The sequence below is a fragment of the Heteronotia binoei genome, chromosome 21, assembly GCF_032191835.1.
Source record: "Heteronotia binoei isolate CCM8104 ecotype False Entrance Well chromosome 21, APGP_CSIRO_Hbin_v1, whole genome shotgun sequence".
Lineage (NCBI taxonomy): Eukaryota > Metazoa > Chordata > Lepidosauria > Squamata > Gekkonidae > Heteronotia > Heteronotia binoei.
In genome coordinates, this window is record NC_083243.1 from 186,201,409 (window position 1) to 186,219,503 (window position 18,095).

At 47.8% G+C, this 18,095-nt stretch overlaps 1 protein-coding gene across 1 annotated transcript in view; it reads left to right on the forward strand.

Moving 5' to 3' along the window:
- PTPN4 (protein tyrosine phosphatase non-receptor type 4) overlaps positions 1-18,095 on the forward strand; it is a 228,114-nt gene that overhangs the window by 168,814 nt on the left and 41,205 nt on the right. The window contains exons 15-18 of the mRNA XM_060262449.1: positions 104-263; positions 567-650; positions 739-795; positions 6,069-6,225. Coding sequence (XP_060118432.1) covers positions 104-263; positions 567-650; positions 739-795; positions 6,069-6,225 — 458 coding nt within the window. The remainder of the gene's footprint in view (positions 1-103; positions 264-566; positions 651-738; positions 796-6,068; positions 6,226-18,095) is intronic.

The window sequence follows — 18,095 nt, forward strand, 5'->3', positions numbered from 1 at the left end:
TTGATGGTGAGTTGCTTAGGAGACAGCTTAGGTGACAGATCATGCATACAAAACTTCCAAAATATATCTACAAATGGTCTTGTTTGTGTTTGTTTCTGTGTAGATCTCAAGAAACCCCTGTGGATGGGCAGCCGCCTGCGCTGCCACCCAAGCAGTCTAAAAAGAACAGTTGGAACCAAATTCATTATTCACTTTCGCAACAAGAATTGGACAACCATATAAATGAAACATACGATGATTCGTCATCTCCAGAAAAATCTACGGTAAGATGCTGCCTCAAACTTGTTTGCTTGGTTTTAATCAAAATCCTGCTTTAGTGGGGATAGATCAGTGTCTGTAAGTCAGCGTCTTCTACAAGCAACTTATAAGTATATTAAAATTACACACATGCATAATGTGTCCTTCAGTAATTAAACTGTCTTCCCGCAGCTTGTTGACTATTCAGTTCCATTACCTAATCAGTAATAGATTAGGAGGAATAAAGGATCACTTTGGGATTTGGGAGGAGTTCTCTTAAAAAAATTCAAAATAGAGAAGCAATAATAATATTATGTTCTCACTTTCAGCCCAATGGCGGGATTCCTCATGATAATCTTGTTCTGATCAGAATGAGGCCTGATGAAAATGGAAGATTTGGTTTCAATGTAAAGGTATGAATAAAACCAATCCATTCTCATATTTTTAAATACTTATGTGTTTTATATATATATTTTTTAATTCTTGACCTTTCTTTTAAAGGGTGGATATGACCAGAAGATGCCGGTTATAGTGTCGAGAGTAGCTCCAGGAACACCAGTAAGTTATCAGGAGAATCTGGTAAAGATATCTCTGGTGATAATATATTCAAGTTGCTTATCTCTTGACTAGATCAAATAATTTTCCATACATAAGATAAGATAAGATAAGATAAATTTATTTTTATATCCCGCCCTCCCCCGCCAAAGGCAGGCTCAGGGCGGCTCACAGACATGGAATACCATGATATACATAAAATACAATATAAATGAACAATTTTAAAATTACAATTCAGTTAAAATACAGTTACATGATTAATTAATTAAACAGATAAAACAGGTGCTATAAAATGCTATAGATCACAATCATGGACAAGATGGCTGGATGGGTACAGATCCGTTTAGCCAGGTTCTGTCTCAAAAGCAAGTTGAAACAGAGAGGTTTTGCAAGCCCTGTGGAACTGATTCAGGTCCCGCAGGGCTCGCACCATCTCTGGAAGTTGATTCCACCATCGGGGGGTCATTGCTGAAAAGGCTTGTTCTCTAGTTGTCTTCAGTCTAGCCTCTTTTGGCCCAGGGATTTTTAAAAGGTTTTGAGAGCTAGATCTCAGTGCTCTCTGGGGAACATATGGGGAGAGGCGGTCCCTAAGGTAGGCAGGTCCTCGGCCATGTAGGGCTTTAAAGGTGATAACCAGCACCTTATAGCGAACACGGTACACAACCGGCAGCCAGTGCAGATCCCGCAGCCCAGGCCGCACGTGTTCCCACCGAGGTAGTCCCATCAGCAGCCTGGCCGCCGTGCTCTGCACTACCTGGAGTTTCCATGTTCGGTATAAGGGCAGCCCCATGTAGAGGGCATTGCAGTAGTCTAATCTCGAGGTGACCGTTGCGTGGATCACAGTTGCTAGGTCGCTGCGTTCCAAGAAGGGAGCCAACTGCCTCGCCCTCTTAAGGTGAAAGAAGGCGGCTCTAGCAGTGGCAGCTATCTGGGCCTCCATTGATAAAGAGGATTCCAGTAGCACTCCCAGGCTCTTGACCCTGCGCCCTGGTATCAGTGGCGCACCGTCAAAAGCCGGTAGGGTGACCTCCCCTCCCGGTCCGCCGCGGCCCACACAAAGGACCTCAATCTTCGCCGGGTTCAACTTCAGCCCACTCAGCCTGAGCCAGTCAGCCACGGCTTGCAACGCCCGGTCCAGGTTTATAGGGACATCACCAGTCCGGTCATCCATCAATAGATAGAGCTGGGTATCATCAGCGTACTGATGACAACCAAGCCTGTACCTCCGTGCAATCTGGGCAAGGGGGCGCATAAAGATGTTGAACAACATCAGGGAGAGAACTGCCCCCTGAGGCACCCCACAATGAAGTGGGTGTCTCTGAGAGAGCTCCCCCCCAATTGCCACCCTCTGTCCCCGATCTTCAAGGAAGGAGGAGAGCCACTGTAAGGCTAGCCCCCGAATTCCTGCGTTGGCGAGGCGGTGAGACAGCAGCTGATGATCGACCATATCGAACGCAGCCGATAGGTCTAACAGCAGCAGTACTGCCGAGCCGCCTCGGTCCAGTTGTAGCCGGAGGTCATCCATGAGGGCGACCAAGACTGTTTCTGTCCCATGGCCCGGGCGAAAGCCGGACTGGCATGGGTCTAGGACGGAAGCGTCCTCCAAAAACTCCTGTAACTGCAACGCCACAGCCCTCTCGATAATTTTGCCCAAAAAGGGCAAATTTGAGACCGGTCGATAGTGTGCCAATTCGGCCGGGTCTGATGTAACTTTTTTCAAGAGAGGGCGGACCACTGCCTCTTTCAGGGGTGTTGGAAAAACACCCTCTGAAAGGGAACGATTTATGATGTCCCGTATAGGACATCTTAGTTCCTCCTGGCAGGCTTTAATTAGCCAGGAGGGACATGGGTCCAGATCGCAAGTTGTGGATCGTGCAGGAATCTAAGACAGAATCTTTTGCAGTTTGTTGGGAAAGAATTCATGAGTTTAGTACAACCAAAAGCCAGTGGAAAGTACTGGTGCATATGGATATTTCGTACATTCTTGTCACAATAGCAGTTCCTTTCAACCAGAAGAGCTGTGCTGAAAGTTATGGGACCACATTGACAAATAAGATGGAACAATATGGTGGCTATTTCTCCCTCTTCTGTATTCAACGTCGCATGAATTTTTGTCCATATGTGTTGCATACGGGACTTATGGAGGGACAGAGTTCAGGGGGAAATAGCCAGTTTGGTATAGTGGTTAAGTGTGCGGACTCTTATCTGGGAGAACCAGGTTTGATCCCCCACTCCTCCACTTGCACCTGCTAGCATGACCTTGGGTCAGCCATAGCTCTGGCAGAGGTTGTCTTTGTAAGGGCAGCTGCTGTGAGAGCCCTCTCAGCCCCACCCACCTCACTGGGTGTCTGTTGGGGAGGAAGAGAGCCAGTTTGGTGTAGTGGTTAAGTGTGCAGACTCTTATCTGGGAGAACCGGGTTTGATTCCCCACTCCTCCACTTGCACCTGCTGGAATGGCCTTGGGTCAGCCATAGCTCTGGCAGAGGTTGTCCTTGAAAGGGCAGCTGTTGTGAGAGCCCTCTCAGCCCCACCCACCTCACAGGGTGTCTGTTGTCGGGGAGGAAGGTAAAGGTGATTGTGAGCCACTCTGAGATTCGGAGTAGAGGGCAGGATATAAATCCAATATCTTCTTAAATCCCATATCTTCATAATGAATGGTTCTCTCTTTTGGATTTTGAGTTCTACAAAATGTAGTTATAGTCCTTGAACAATCTATCATTGAATTGTTGATTATGTAATTGTGGGGGATGAGTGGAAGTTTGCTGGGTGGCATCTTGGTATAACCTGAAGTATTGCAGTTGTGCTCAAGTGCCCAGCTAATAATTTGTCTAGCATAAATACTATATATACTCTAAAGGAAGATAACTCTGAATGTAAGACTACCACCTAAAAAAGAGAATGTTATACATAAAACCAGATAGCCCTTAATTTACAACAAACTCTCTTTAGATTTTAGAAGTTTAAACAAAGTTTTACCTAGCTAATAATATAGAATAAACAATATCCAATACAGAAGAAAACCTTTCACTTTTTGCGTCTCTTTGCATTGTAATTGCTCACAAGTAGTTTTGGATAATTCTTTTAAATTTTAAAAGGCACACACATATCCCCAAGTCAGACTACTAGGAAAAGGCTCAGGTAAATTTACTAACTTGTAGTTGTGTTACTAAACAAAATTACACTCTTTTAAATCCATTAAAATCACTGGCCTTAGAAGGCTAACTCTCCTTAGCAATGTAGTGTTAAACTGCCCATCCCCTTCACCATGCATTTGTAAGCTAGGAAGTCACGCTTCTTCAACAGAAGGTTTCACATCTCCAATCCAGCAGGACCATTTAAAAATAACTACTTTCCTTATTCGTCCCTATGTAACATATCCACAGACCCATAACACTTCTGTAAAATCCACTGCTTTTTGCTGTCAGGGGTGGGGGGGAAAGTTGAACTACTAGACAGCTCCGGAATGAAGCATGGGAAGAAGTAAAAACATGTGTGGAGCACTATTCTGAGCTCAAAACATGGGTCGGTAGAGGACCAAATCTTACCCCCATTCTTCCTACCACTGATTACCATTTGCCAAGGAGCTACAGTTTCTAAAGCTAGCCAGCAAGTCCATCAAGTTCATTTTTGCTGCCGTTCCTCTCTGCTGGTGAATGAGTTGGCGAGCTTTCTCCAGTGCTTTCATGCTCTTGCTGTGTGCTCAGTGAATCATCTTCTCTTGCCAGTAACAATAGTAGTGAGCGTTGGCAGAGTTTTTCGAGAATAATTAACTAGAACTTAGTTTTAGGTATTCAATCATTACAAGTCAAACCCTTGAGCCAAGAGCAATATTTGGTCCTGTGGTCCAGTAATGCCTCGTTGCATGATGATGTGCAATCCTTATATGCTACAAGTCAAGATTTTATATATTTATAGCTGAAGGAGAAAATGTTGATGGCTGTTGATATAAGGAAAACCATTGAAATCAGACACATTCCCACAGATCATTCTTATATTAAAAAGCTTTTCATGAGACTCATATTGTTGCAGAGTAGCAGGTTGTAAATTTGAACAATTAAATGTTATATTTGATAAGATTGCATGAATTTGGTATGTATCTTTTGCGTTGTTGTGTGTGCTGCATCATAAACCTTTAAAATTATTTTTGTCAATGACTTTTTTATATATAATTATCATTTTTGCCTTGCTTTCCTTCTGCCAGCATAGCTTAATTATTATAAAGGGAGAATTATCTGTAATATCTAGGGTTGCCAAGTCCAATTCAAGAAATATCTGGGGACTTTGGGGGTGGAGCCAGGAGACATTGGGGGCAGAGCTAAAAGCAAGGGTGTGACAAGCATAATTGAACTTCAAGGGAGTTCTGGCCATCACATTTAAAGGGACTACGCATCTTTTTAAATGCCTTCCTTCCATAGGAAATAATGAAGGATAGGGGCACCTCCTTTTGGGGTTCTCAGAATTGGACCCCCTGGTCCAATCTTTTTGAAACTTGGGAGGTATTTTGGGGAGAGGCACTAGATGCTATACTGAAAATTTGGTGCCTCTATCTCAAAAAACAGCCCCCCCAGAGCCCCCGATACCAGCGGATCAATTCCCCATCATTCTCTATGGGAATTGTTCATGGAGGTGCATGATGGTTGTGGGGGTGGGGCTTCTCCCGCCGGCCAGCTGGCTGGGGGAGGGGGGAAGCCTGTAAAACCGGGGGATCCCTCTCTGGGACCTCGGGATTGGGAAGCCTAGTAATATCAGCTTTATTAGGGTAATGCAAGAGGCGCCATAACAAAATCAATTTTCTGTAATGGTGACATATTTTGTGAGGTTATTTTGACTGAACTCAGATCCTTCTCTCTGCTGTGAGTTCTTTACTACAGCGATTCCCCACTTTGAAAGTACTTTTTCAGAACCCGTGTAAAATATCTTAATGATATGTTCTCCTTCCCTGATATAAAACTCGATAGTCAACACCGGACAAGTTTATTTTGCTTTAAACGCTTGGTATTTGTAAACACATAGCATTAATGAGCAACAAAGCAATATTGACCATTTTTACATTATGCGGACGCAGACTTGACTCTTTCACCAAGCCTCCCAGAGGCTCCTTTCCCAATTGCCCTGTTCTATCAACCTAACTTTGCCATCCACCCGTGGGGGAGTCTTGACCCTCTTCTGGCTCTTGGCCAAGATTGGGAGCTGCTACTTTAAGCAATTACTTAAAAACAAGAGCAGGGGAAGAGTCCTTTCCGTAGCACCTTTTCACTAAACGTTTCGTGTTGCAGGCTGACATTTGTGTTCCTCGTTTGAACGAAGGAGACCAGGTAGTGCTGATCAATGGCAGGGATATATCAGAACACACCCATGACCAAGTTGTCATGTTTATTAAAGCCAGCTGTGAGAGGCACTCGGGAGAACTTGTGCTTCTAGTCCGACCTAACGGTGAGTAATTTTATGCGTGGGGGAAATGCTTAACTTTTTTCTGCGTCTGACGATGTACATGCCGGAGCAAGATTTGAGGAATATCAGTCTTTTACTGTCTTTATTATAGGCTCAAGATTGTTTACAGCTGTTTAGAATACCAAGAAGTCCTTTGTGTTAAAAATGACTGTTTGCTTCCTCACTTTCCGCTGTTCCTCCATGCTTTCCCTTCCCTCAGGCCCCCTTTTACTACTGTCTGATAGGGCTGTGAAGGTTAACATAAGAACATAAGAGAAGCCATGTTAGATCAGGCCAATGGCCCATCCAGTCCAACACTCTGTGTCACATAAGAACATAAGAGAAGCCATGTTGGATCAGGCCAATGGCCCATCCAGTCCAACACTCTGTGTCACATAAGAACACAAGAGAAGCCATGTTAGATCAGACCAATGGCCCCTCCAGTCCAACACTCTGTGTCACATAAGAACACAAGAGAAGCCATGTTAGATCAGGCCAATGGCCCCTCCAGTCCAACACTCTGTGTCACATAAGAACAGAAGAGAAGCCATGTTGGATCAGGCCAGTGGCCCATCCAGTTCAACACTCTGTGTCACATAAGAACATAAGAGAAGCCATGTTAGATCAGGCCAATGGCCCATCCAGTCCAACATTCTGTGTCACACAGCGGCCAAATATATATATATATATATATATATATATATATATATATATATATATATATATATATATATACACACACATACACACACACACACACACTGTGGCTAATAGCCACTGATGGACCTCTGCTCCATATTTTTATCTAACCCCCTCTTGAAGGTGGCCATGCTTGTGGCCGCCACCACCTCCTGTGGCAGTGAATTCCACATGTTAATCACCCTTTGGGTGAAGAAGTACTTCCTTTATTATTCATAGCTCAATATATCATGAAATATATTTATTCTCTGTTTGTTCATTAGGGGGCTTATCGTGCTTACTGGTGAGAGAGAAATTAATTCTATCATTAGAGGGGAAACATTACTTGCAAGACGTTCACTTACTGTCCTTTATTTCCCTGTACTTTTTTATCGTATCTTTTTATTGCAAACTATCCTTTTGCACCGTAAATGGCCTTTAGTAGGAAAGTGGTATGAAAATGTTTTAAATTGTCATCTCACTTCTGGTGTGGAGGTAGAAATATTGTAGAAGTCTGTTAGTAAGCCATATCTTAGGTGCTTTTAAAAAAGATACTTCTAATCAGACCCAGCGTCTATCTAGTTCAGCATCCTGTTTTCAGTATGGTCTAGCTGAATGTTGTTTGAAAACCATATAACTGTCTTTAACCATTACTCCACAGCAGTGGTTATTCAAAGGCATTCTGCTAAATGGCATGTAGAGATGCCATTTAGCTATCATGGCTATCTATTTTGTATCCTCATACAAAAAGGTATTCAGAAGTCCCTCGCCAAAGGCGACTAAATAAATTTAGCAGTCTCAGGGTTGGACAGTTTGTCTTGTGGATTAGAAACTAGTTAAATGGGAAGCAGCTTATAGGAGTAATTTATCACAATCGCAAGAAATAAGCAATGAAGTTCTACGAAAATTGGTATTGGGACCAACGATTGTTAAACTCTTAGAAAATTATCTGGAATTTGGGGCGAACAGGTAGGTGGCGAAATTATTTGCGCTAACCAGAGCCAATGTTAATTGTGAACAGTTTGAAATAGATTTTCCAAAGTCGGTGAACGGGAGATAGTATGACATTGAGGTTCAGTGTACTGCGGAGTAATAAACATTGAGGCAACAAATCCTAACTTTAGGTATATACCAGTGATTGACCAGGAAGGGTGAAACTGTGGCAGATAACTTGATGTAAATGTTTGTTGTTTCAGTGAGTAGCAGCTGCAAAGAAGGTAAATTCTGTTCTGGAGATTATTAAGAAGGTTGAAAACAATCCAGTATTGCAATGAGCTTGCATAAATCTGTGGTAGAGCTGCATTTGGAATGCTGTCTAGAATTATATATTCCGTATCTCAAAAAAGATATTGTAATAGCGGGAAAGGTGCAGAAAAGGGCAACAAAATGATCAAGGGATTGGAACACCTTACGTGTGAGTACATAGACTAAGTCATTTGAGGCTTTGCAGTTTAGGTAGGAGGATGTGGGGGGTGGCGTACAGGGTGAAGATACAGTCGGATACTCCTATAATACTAGAATTTGTAGATATCCAGTGAACGTGAATTCAGGACAAATAAAAGAAAGTATTTTTTCCAGTAGTCCAGGCTAAGATAGTCATAACCAGCGGGAAGAAACTCCTCCTTGGAAGCACTCCATGTCATTAACCTTTTTGATGACTCCTAGTGGAAGGGACTTCCCCTCAGTCTCCCTGTTTCAGCCCTGTCTGGCTAGCAGACAGATGATCGTTGACTGTGCTTGTAAAGAACACAGTAACTCCTTGTCTCCACAGTCTTTTCTGTTTTCCAGCTCCCTTTTTTTTGGTCTTGTTTTAGGGTCTCATTGACAGGTGCATTTCAGCAGGAAGCAGGCATTGAATTGATCTTCTTCGTGGTCTCTGTGCATTCACACATATGGGTAATCCGCAGGATAGGCCCTGACCTCGGAGAGTTCAAAGCAATCTTGATCGTAGATCTGGCGCGCCTCCCACTCGTCCTGGGGAGGAGGCACCTACTGCGCATGCCTGGACGAGAGGGAGGTGCTTAGCCACTCAGTTTCTTCCTTACCGCCGACCGTATCGCACCTCCCTCGTTGATCTCCAACTTCTTCACTGCAATCTTCACATCCACCTTCTCTTCACTTCAATCCTTCATCTTCCACACTTCTCCTGGTATCGTATAAAAAAAAAAACCTCTCTTTCTAGTTTTCCGGACTTTCTCCCTCCCCCCCCCCCCCCGGGCGGATGGAAGGAAGGGACAAAATAACTTTCAAACGCTGCACCCGCTGCTCCTCCAAAATCCCTTCGTCCGACGGTCACTCTCTCTGCCTATTTTGTCTCGGAGAGGCCCATCGCACGGACTCCTGCGTACACTGCAGCCAATTTGGCAAACAGGCCCGCAAGAATCGCGCCGCGAGGCTCAGGAGCCATCTTATGGAAACCTCCCTCCGGCCGACCATGCCGCATGGCGGACAACAACAACTCGCGCCATCTTCCCCACTTCTCGCGGGAGAGACGCAGTCGGCAGCTTCCGTGGCTCAAGGTCCCTGCAAGCCTAAGTCCGGCAAGCACACCAAGAAGTCGGATGACTCTAAAAAGCGCCACCGATCCGATTCCGCCCACGCGGACCCGACGGGCAGTGCCAGCTCAAAGAAGTCTAAGACCGGACACCGACCCTCAGAGCAAACCGGACAACACTCGAGTTCGAACCCGACCACGGGCTCGACCACAACCAAACCGAAGGCATCGAACCCGACCGCAAGCGGCTCCGGCTCGATCCCGAAAACTCCGGCATCGGAGTCGACAACAACACCGCCGATTACACCACTAGAAATCGTGCGCATCTCATCCAGGTCACCGTCGATTCCGAACTCTCCACCGGATCAGATACTGGAGACCCACTCTCCTATCTCCGCTAGGAGCCACCGCCCTCTCGACCCCCGTCAATTTGTAGACCTCTCGCAACCGCTGGATGCCCATTCTCTGACCAGAGAACCCTCGACCCCGAGAGTCATCCCAACCAGACCAAGGTCCCGCAGCCGCCGACGGTCCCACAGCCACCGCAGGGGGAGATACTACTACTACTCCCCGTCCAGGTCCCCGTCTCCACGGGACCGAAGAAGATACCGACGATCGCCCTCCTCCGACGCCTACCACGCGGACCCGAGGGACCGCCACTACCGCAGCTATCACGAATCTCCTCGGTACCGAGACCGCATCGACAGACTTGACCGGAGTCGATACCGTGACATCTCTCCGCGCAGACACCACCCTGATTTAGAGAGACCTCTTCGGCTCCGTGATGACCCCGTGCGTCCCACCACCGAACCGAAACGTCCTTCACCATTCGAACCCGTACAACTGGCTCCCAACAAACAGCCAGCACTTCAACCCCAGCCTGAACCGCACCAAGGAACCGATGACGATTCCGAGGCGGAACTCTCCGACTCCGACCACTCTTCGGGTTCGGACCTACAATCTCCGGACTCCGATATAGCCAAACCAGCAGACCTATCACCGTCAGAGGGCCCAAAGTCATACCTCGACCTCGTTTCGAATATGGCAAATTCACTAAACCTCAAACTCAACACAGACGCGCCCAGAGTCTCGGACGTCGTATTCGACCTCGTGCATGCGGACCTTCCGTCCAGCTCCTCCCTCCCCATGCTCCCCGTCCTCCTTGAAACGCTCAAGGAAGCATGGGACAAGCCGGCATCGGTACCACCAACATCCAAGAGGGTTGAAGCCCTTTACAAAATACACGCACCAGACTCTAAGTTTCTATTCACCCACCCGGCTCCGAACTCGATCATCGTCCACTCCTCCACGAAGTCGAAGCAAACGAGACACCCAGTGCCCCCAGAACGAGAAGGCAAGAAGCTCGACACTATCGGGAGGAAGATATACTCCCTCACCACGGCCACGACTAAGATACACAATTACATGGCGTGCTTCTCGGCATACGCCTATAACTTGACCACCTTCCTCAGCACGTTAATCCCCTCGCTGCCTGAGACATCCCAGAAAGCAGCGACCAACGCCCTGCAGGAGCTGGCCAGAGTGAGCAAGCAGCAGATCAATACAGCTCGTCACGCTGCACAGTGTTCCTCCAAAACCTTGGCCTCAGCCATAGCCCTACGCAGACACGCGTGGCTTAGATCCTCATCCCTCCAACCTGACATCAAGTACAAGGTTGAGGATCTACCTTTCGATGGCCTTGGTTTATTCAGCACAACTACAGATGACATCCTCACATCAGTAGACGATGGCAGGAAGAGGGCAAAACGACTGGGAGTCTCGCAACACCAAGCCCAATTCAATCGGCAGAGGAGTTGGAGACCCAGCCACTACAAAGGAACCAGGTCTCCAAGACAGCAGGAACCATGGAGACGTAAACCACAGCCCAAACCCTCCTTCCAGCACAGGTCACGCCCTCAAACAACTAAGAAACCTGCAGCTACCTCCAAGCCGTCTCTTTGACCATCCTGCCCCGAGTCGTCCAGTTTCCCCCCATCAGCCAAACCCTCACACACACACCCGACTGCAACCATTTTACCCTGCCTGGAGGGCCATAACATCGGACTCCTGGGTCCTCGCCGTCATACAAAGGGGCTACCTAATAGAGTTTACATCCACCCCGAAACACCACAGATTCCTCACCACACCTCCGTCCACACCTCTGCAGGCGGAAATCGCATCTTTGCTGGACAAGGGCGCGATAGAACCAGTTCCACCTCAATACCATCGCACCGGATTCTACTCCCGCTACTTCCTGGTGCCGAAAAAGGACGGAGGACTCCGCCCCATCCTCGACCTCCGCAAACTCAACCTGCACATAACCTACAAAAAATTCCGTATGATCACACTCCAGGCAATTCTTCCGCTCATCCCAGAACAATCATGGATGGCGTCCATAGACCTCCAGGATGCCTATTTCCACATTACAATCAATCATCACCACAGAAGGTTTCTCAGGTTCGCCATCGGGGAACAGCACTTCCAGTTCTGCTCCCTCCCATTCGGCCTCTCCACAGCCCCAAGGGTCTTCACCAAGTGTATGGCAGTGGTAGCCGCCACACTACGTCAGCAACAGATATCGATTTACCCGTACATAGACGACTGGCTGATCGTCGCCCATTCAAGGGAACAATTGCAACTGGACGTCTCCACTACCCTCTCTCTCCTGGCCACCCTAGGCCTCCAAGTCAACCTATCAAAGTCCAAACTGGTTCCCACCCAGAGAATCCAGTTCATAGGAGCGGACATCTCCACAGTCTCTCAAACAGCTTCCCTACCTCAGGACAGAGTACGCAGCATACAGTCTCTGGCCAACACCATCATCACCCAGCGCTCCCAAACAGCTCTCACATTTCAGAGAATGCTAGGCCTCATGGCAGCAACCACCGCAGTTCTACGTTTCGCAAAGCTGCACATGCGACCCCTGCAAATGTGGTTCGTCAGGACCTTCCGTCCTCACACACAGCACCAGTCCACACTACTCACCCTTCCGCTACACATCGTGACATCCCTCAAATGGTGGACAATGGAACATCACCTCCACAGGGGCATGCCATTCAAACAGATACCCCCCTCGGTGATTGTCACCACAGATGCCTCCAAGTGGGGATGGGGAGCCCACTTGGGAACCCTCACGGTGCAGGGCCAATGGTCAGACTACGAACGCTCTCTCCACATAAACTGCCTAGAGCTCCTCGCAGTGCACAAGGCTCTACGCTCCTTCCTCCCATCGCTGAGGCACCGACATGTCCAGGTCACCTCCGACAACATCGCCACGGTCTTCTACATCAACAGGCAGGGAGGCACCGCCTCCATCAGACTCTGCAAGAGGGCTTTGGCGTTGTGGCATTGGAGCATAAGCCAGGGCATCTTCCTCACGGCTGTTCACCTACCAGGGGCCGAAAACACCCAGGCAGATGCTCTGAGCCGCCGCTCGACCAACAACCACGAGTGGTCCATCAACAGCCGCTACATCCGACAGATCTTCAGCATCTTCGGAACCCCGAAAATAGATGTATTTGCTTCACCGTCAAATGCCCAATGCACCCACTTCTACATGAGAGGCCCTCCATCCCAACTCTCCAAGGGGGACGCTTTCCTCCAAACTTGGAAGGGGGCACTCCACTACCTCTTTCCCCCCGTTCCACTCATCACCAGAGTCCTACAGAAGATTCAAATGGACCGCACGGATTGCATCCTAATAACCCCGTGGTGGCCGCGCCAACCATGGTTTACAACCTTGCTGCTTCTGTCCAACAATACATTCCTCCAACTTCCTCAAGCACAGGACCTCCTCTCCCAACAGGACGGCAGGGTCCTTCATCACAACCCGGCATCCTTCAAACTGACAGCGTGGAGGATCAGTTCCTAGAGTTTCCCCCTGATGTCCGCCAGGTCTTAGTGAACTCCAGAAAGCCATCCACTAGAAAATCCTATCTGCTTAAGTGGAAACGCTTCTCCCACTATGCCTCCCAACACAACTTCGACCCTGGCTGCGCCACCATACCCCAGGTGCTAGCTTACACCCTAACACTCTCTAGGGCGGGACTCTCATACTCTTCGCTAAAGGTACACCTGGCAGCCATCTCTGCCTTCCACCCCCGCATCGGGGACACAACAGTTTTTTCTCACCATGCTACCAAAGCCTTCCTCAAGGGCATCATTCGCCTACACCCACCAATCAAACAAATCCTTCCTACCTGGAGTCTTTCTCTCGTCCTAAGCCAGCTCATGAAGCCACCCTTTGAGCCCATGGCTTCTATTCCACTACACCTGCTATCATGGAAAACAGCGTTACTCACGGCCCTCACCACAGGTAAGAGGGCCAGCGACATCTGTGCACTCAGGGCGGACCCACCATACACGATCTTTCATAACAGCACAGTGGTACTCCGACCCGACCTTCCTGCCAAAGGTCGTATCTCCCTTTCACCTGGGAAGACAATCAACCATACCAGCCTTCTTCCAGCACCCCGCGGATGCAGGACAAAGGGCGCTCCACAACTTGGACGCACGAAGGGCCCTAGCTTTCTACATAGACAGGACCCGACAGTTCCGTAAGGACCCAAGACTCTTTGTCACCTACGCCGCCCACAATAAGGGCAGCAAAATATCTACTCAGAGACTTTCCAAGTGGCTTGTTGCCGCCATTGAACTCTGCTACCAACTGGCGAAACAGCCAGTCCCTCAACACATACGAGCTCACTCGACCAGAGCCGTCGCTACCTCGTCGGCCTTCATGAAAGGCATCCCTATAGAGGACATCTGCGCCGCCGCCGTCTGGTCCTCTACATCTACCTTCGCCTCGCACTACGCTCTTGACGTCCGTGCCCGGCGTGATGCCTCCTTCGGACAAGCAGTGCTGCGCTCCATCTTCGATTAACTACTGTGAGTACTATCCTCATTACGTTTTTTTGTCCTAACCATACATATTCTTACAGATCCAGCACCCACCTCCGAAAGAATAGCTCGCTAATCACCCATATGTGTGAATGCACAGAGACCACGAAGAAGATGGACAGGTTTCTTACCTGTAACTGGTGATCTTCGAGTGGTCATCTGTGCAATCACACAGACCCACCCAGCCTTCCCCGCTGCTGGACGCTCATCTAGCACATTTGTTTCCACCTGTCCAGCGGCGGGAAGAAACTGAGTGGCTAAGCACCTCCCTCTCGTCCAGGCATGCGCAGTAGGTGCCTCCTCCCCAGGACGAGTGGGAGGCGCGCCAGATCTACGATCAAGATTGCTTTGAACTCTCCGAGGTCAGGGCCTATCCTGCGGATTACCCATATGTGTGATTGCACAGATGACCACTCGAAGATCACCAGTTACAGGTAAGAAACCTGTCCTTCCTTAGAGGCAGGTCCTCCCTACCTCCAGGGTTCTGTTTCCAGGACCTTCTCCTGTCATTCCAGATGCAGCAAAGGAGCACTGGTGGTTGCAGCTGAGGCACCCAGCCCAACTTGCCACCTGACCACAAAGAGGCACAACAAGATTGTGCTTGTTCCACTGAAATTAGGGACATACGGACAGGCTTCAGGGTTTCATCAATTCCCATTGCATTGCCCTGTATTTCTAGGAGCCTGTGGCAGAACATACCTCTTATCATAACCATCCAGAACAGGTAAGTAGGGACTATAGACCAGCAACAGACAGAGAGGGCCAATTCCCCCCTCCCATTAGGGCCGAGGTAGGAAAGAGAGTCAAAATGGTGGAACATGATGGGCTGGCTGATGTTGGTGCACATCAGGGCTTGGACAAAAGAGGGCCTTCTCCTTCCCAGTTTAGCCCCTTCCCTTCTCCTTCCAGATAACAGAGTCTCTTCTCCTCTAGACAGGAAAAACGGGAGTTGGCAGTGTCCAGTTTATCAGGCAAGAATGCTCATTCTAATCTTCTTGCCTGGATAGAGAGAGAGATACACCTCCACTAGTACAGTGCTGGTGGGCATCCAGTTAAGAGAGCCTAAATGCAAATGTGCATTTAGAGGCAGAAGCTGGTCCCATTTTGATCCCAGGTCTGCCAAGGGGTGTAAAGAGGAGAAACATGTCCAGTCCCAGGCCCTAGGGATTTGTGTGAGCACAGGTCTCTCTCTTCTGCAGGATCTAGAGAACATGGTCTCTCACTGGATCCTGATTCTGAAGTCCAATTCCTCATCAGTGGAGGAAGGGGGAGCTCTCTGAGGAAGAGAAACCTCTGGTGACAGCCATGCAAACATAGCTCTTTCTGCAGGAAGAAGGACTCTGAAGTTCAGCAAGAAGAAGAATCAAATCTAAGTAGACCTACTGAATCACCTATGGCCTTTCCTCACGCAGAGACTTTTTCTCAAGGTCTTCCTTTCCCATTAGTTGTCAGCAAGGTTGTCGAGACCAAATATGAGGCTCCCGCAAGACCCAAATCCAACCACCAGATTATTTCCCATTCCTGTTCTCTGGTTTCAGAAGTGGATGACCATTTCATGCTCCCAGATTTCAGTGCTCCTGTGACTAACCAGACTTTTAACACTGTTATTCCTGCTGAGGCAGACAGAGTTTCCAGTGATATTTGCAACAAAAGGATTGACTTGGTCATACATAAGAACTCTGAGGTTTCTTCTGTGGCCCATCAGGTTTCCACAGTGAGTGCTGTTTGCCAGAGTGATCTATATCTGGACCTTTTATGCCAACAAGAACATCAAACTTTTGGCAGGACAATGGCTTCTAGCATCAAAGCCCACTATAATACCTGGCTTAGTAGCTGAAAGTGGACCCCACCTGTTTAGCCTGGTTAGCTGGTGTTACATTCAAAGGGGTCAACCTTTTCAAGGATACTATAGACAAATAAACACTTGGGGGGAGACAAGGACAGAAAGATAGCATTGCTGATTCTCAGGAAGGAAGGCAAGACTAAAAAAAGTTTCAGTTCTTTCACAATGCTAAACCCAATGCTCATGTCAGATATTTTGGAGGTAGGGGTGAATGGCAGCAATCCAAGTCTTTTGTAAGCTCCAGCAAGCATTCCATTCTACACAAGGAGGAAAACTTAGCATGATGCCAACCCCTTTGTGACTTCTCAGGGCATTAGAAGCCATCTGTTGTGCTTTATGCACGTCTGGCATCAATCCATTCATCACCAGTGGGTTTTAGATATTGCCTCCCGGTGCTTCTTACCCCTGATTTAATTTGTGAAGGTTCCTGGGTATTACTGTCCAACCAAGCACCATTGTTTTCTCTCAGCCATAGACTACCTCTGAAAAGTAAGGAGCAATAGAATAGGTCCCAAAGGACATTAGGGTTCTATTGTATTTTATTTCTGGTCCCGAAGGAACATGGAGATATGGCTGAATGGACAAATTAAAAAGCTCAGAATGGGGACCTTCAGGTTGATAATGGTTTCAGTTGACAAATGGAACTTATTTACTTCAGTCAGTCTGGTGGAAGCATACTGGCACATTCCAATTATTCAGGCCCAGAGATTTTTTTGCTTTGCTTTAACAGGGCTTCGTTTCAGTACCAGGCTCTCATTTGGGATGGAGGATAGGTTTTTGCAGAACATTTCCTTGGTGGCCCTTTTACAGACCCAGGGATTGACAGTCTTTCTGTATCTGGACACTAGAAGATAAAGAAGAAGATATTGGATTTATATCCCGCCCTCCACTCCGAAGAGTCTCAGAGCGGCTCACAATCTCCTTTACCTTCCTCCCCCACAACAGACACCCTGTGAGGTGGGTGGGGCTGGAGAGGGCTCTCCCAGCAGCTGCCCTTTCAAGGACAACCTCTGCCAGACCTATGGCTGACCCAAGGCCATTCCAGCAGGTGCAAGTGGAGGAGTGAGGAATCAAACCCGGTTCTCCCAGATAAGAGTCCGCACACTTACACTACTCTCATCAGGTCCCCCTCCTTTCACCAGGGGCTAGGTGATGTGGAGCAGACTGTTGCCTGCCTTCAGATTTACAAGTTTGCAATCAACAGGGAGAAAAGCTATCTGGCCCCTCTCAACTTATTCTCCACCTTGGGGGGGTTGAGTATTCTTTGGACATAGTATTTGAGTATTCTTTGGACATGCCCAGGAACAACATTTCAAGATCTGGGAGCTGGTTCAAGAGATGAGACAGAAGTCCCAAGAGAACATTCTGTCCCAGGCAAGTCTCCTGGGCATGCTGATGTCCTGCTAGGATGTGGTTCTCTGTGCAAGATTTCAGCCCCATCCCTTACAGCATGCCTTGTTGCCTTTCCAAAACAAGATAGCTCAGCATCATAGGCGGCCCGTTCCTTTTCAAAAAAACTTTTACAGGATCTTGGGTGGCCAACATCCCAGGACAGACTTCAATAGGGATCTCCCCTAAGGAAAGCACTCAGAACCTTAAGCAGTGCAGAAGTACAGTCTTCGGGGATGAGGGGCTCATTCACTGGGGAGTCTTACAGGCACAAGCCAAAGGGAGCATCAGTCTCCTGGAGCTCAGGAAGACTTATTTTGGCCTTCTTATCTTACAAGACTTGTTGGTAGGAAAGCATGTGACAATATGATAGGGAATGCATACTTCAGCCACCAAGAAGGCACCAAACCAAAGTCCCAGAATTTGGAAGTGACTCAGATATTAAACTGGACAGGAAATTGTTTAGCTTCAAAGTAGTCAATGTGGTTGGATCTTCTAACAGTATGGCACGAGTTCTCAAGTCAGGGAAAGCGAAACAGGACCAGACAGAGTAGAAGCTAAACACTAAGA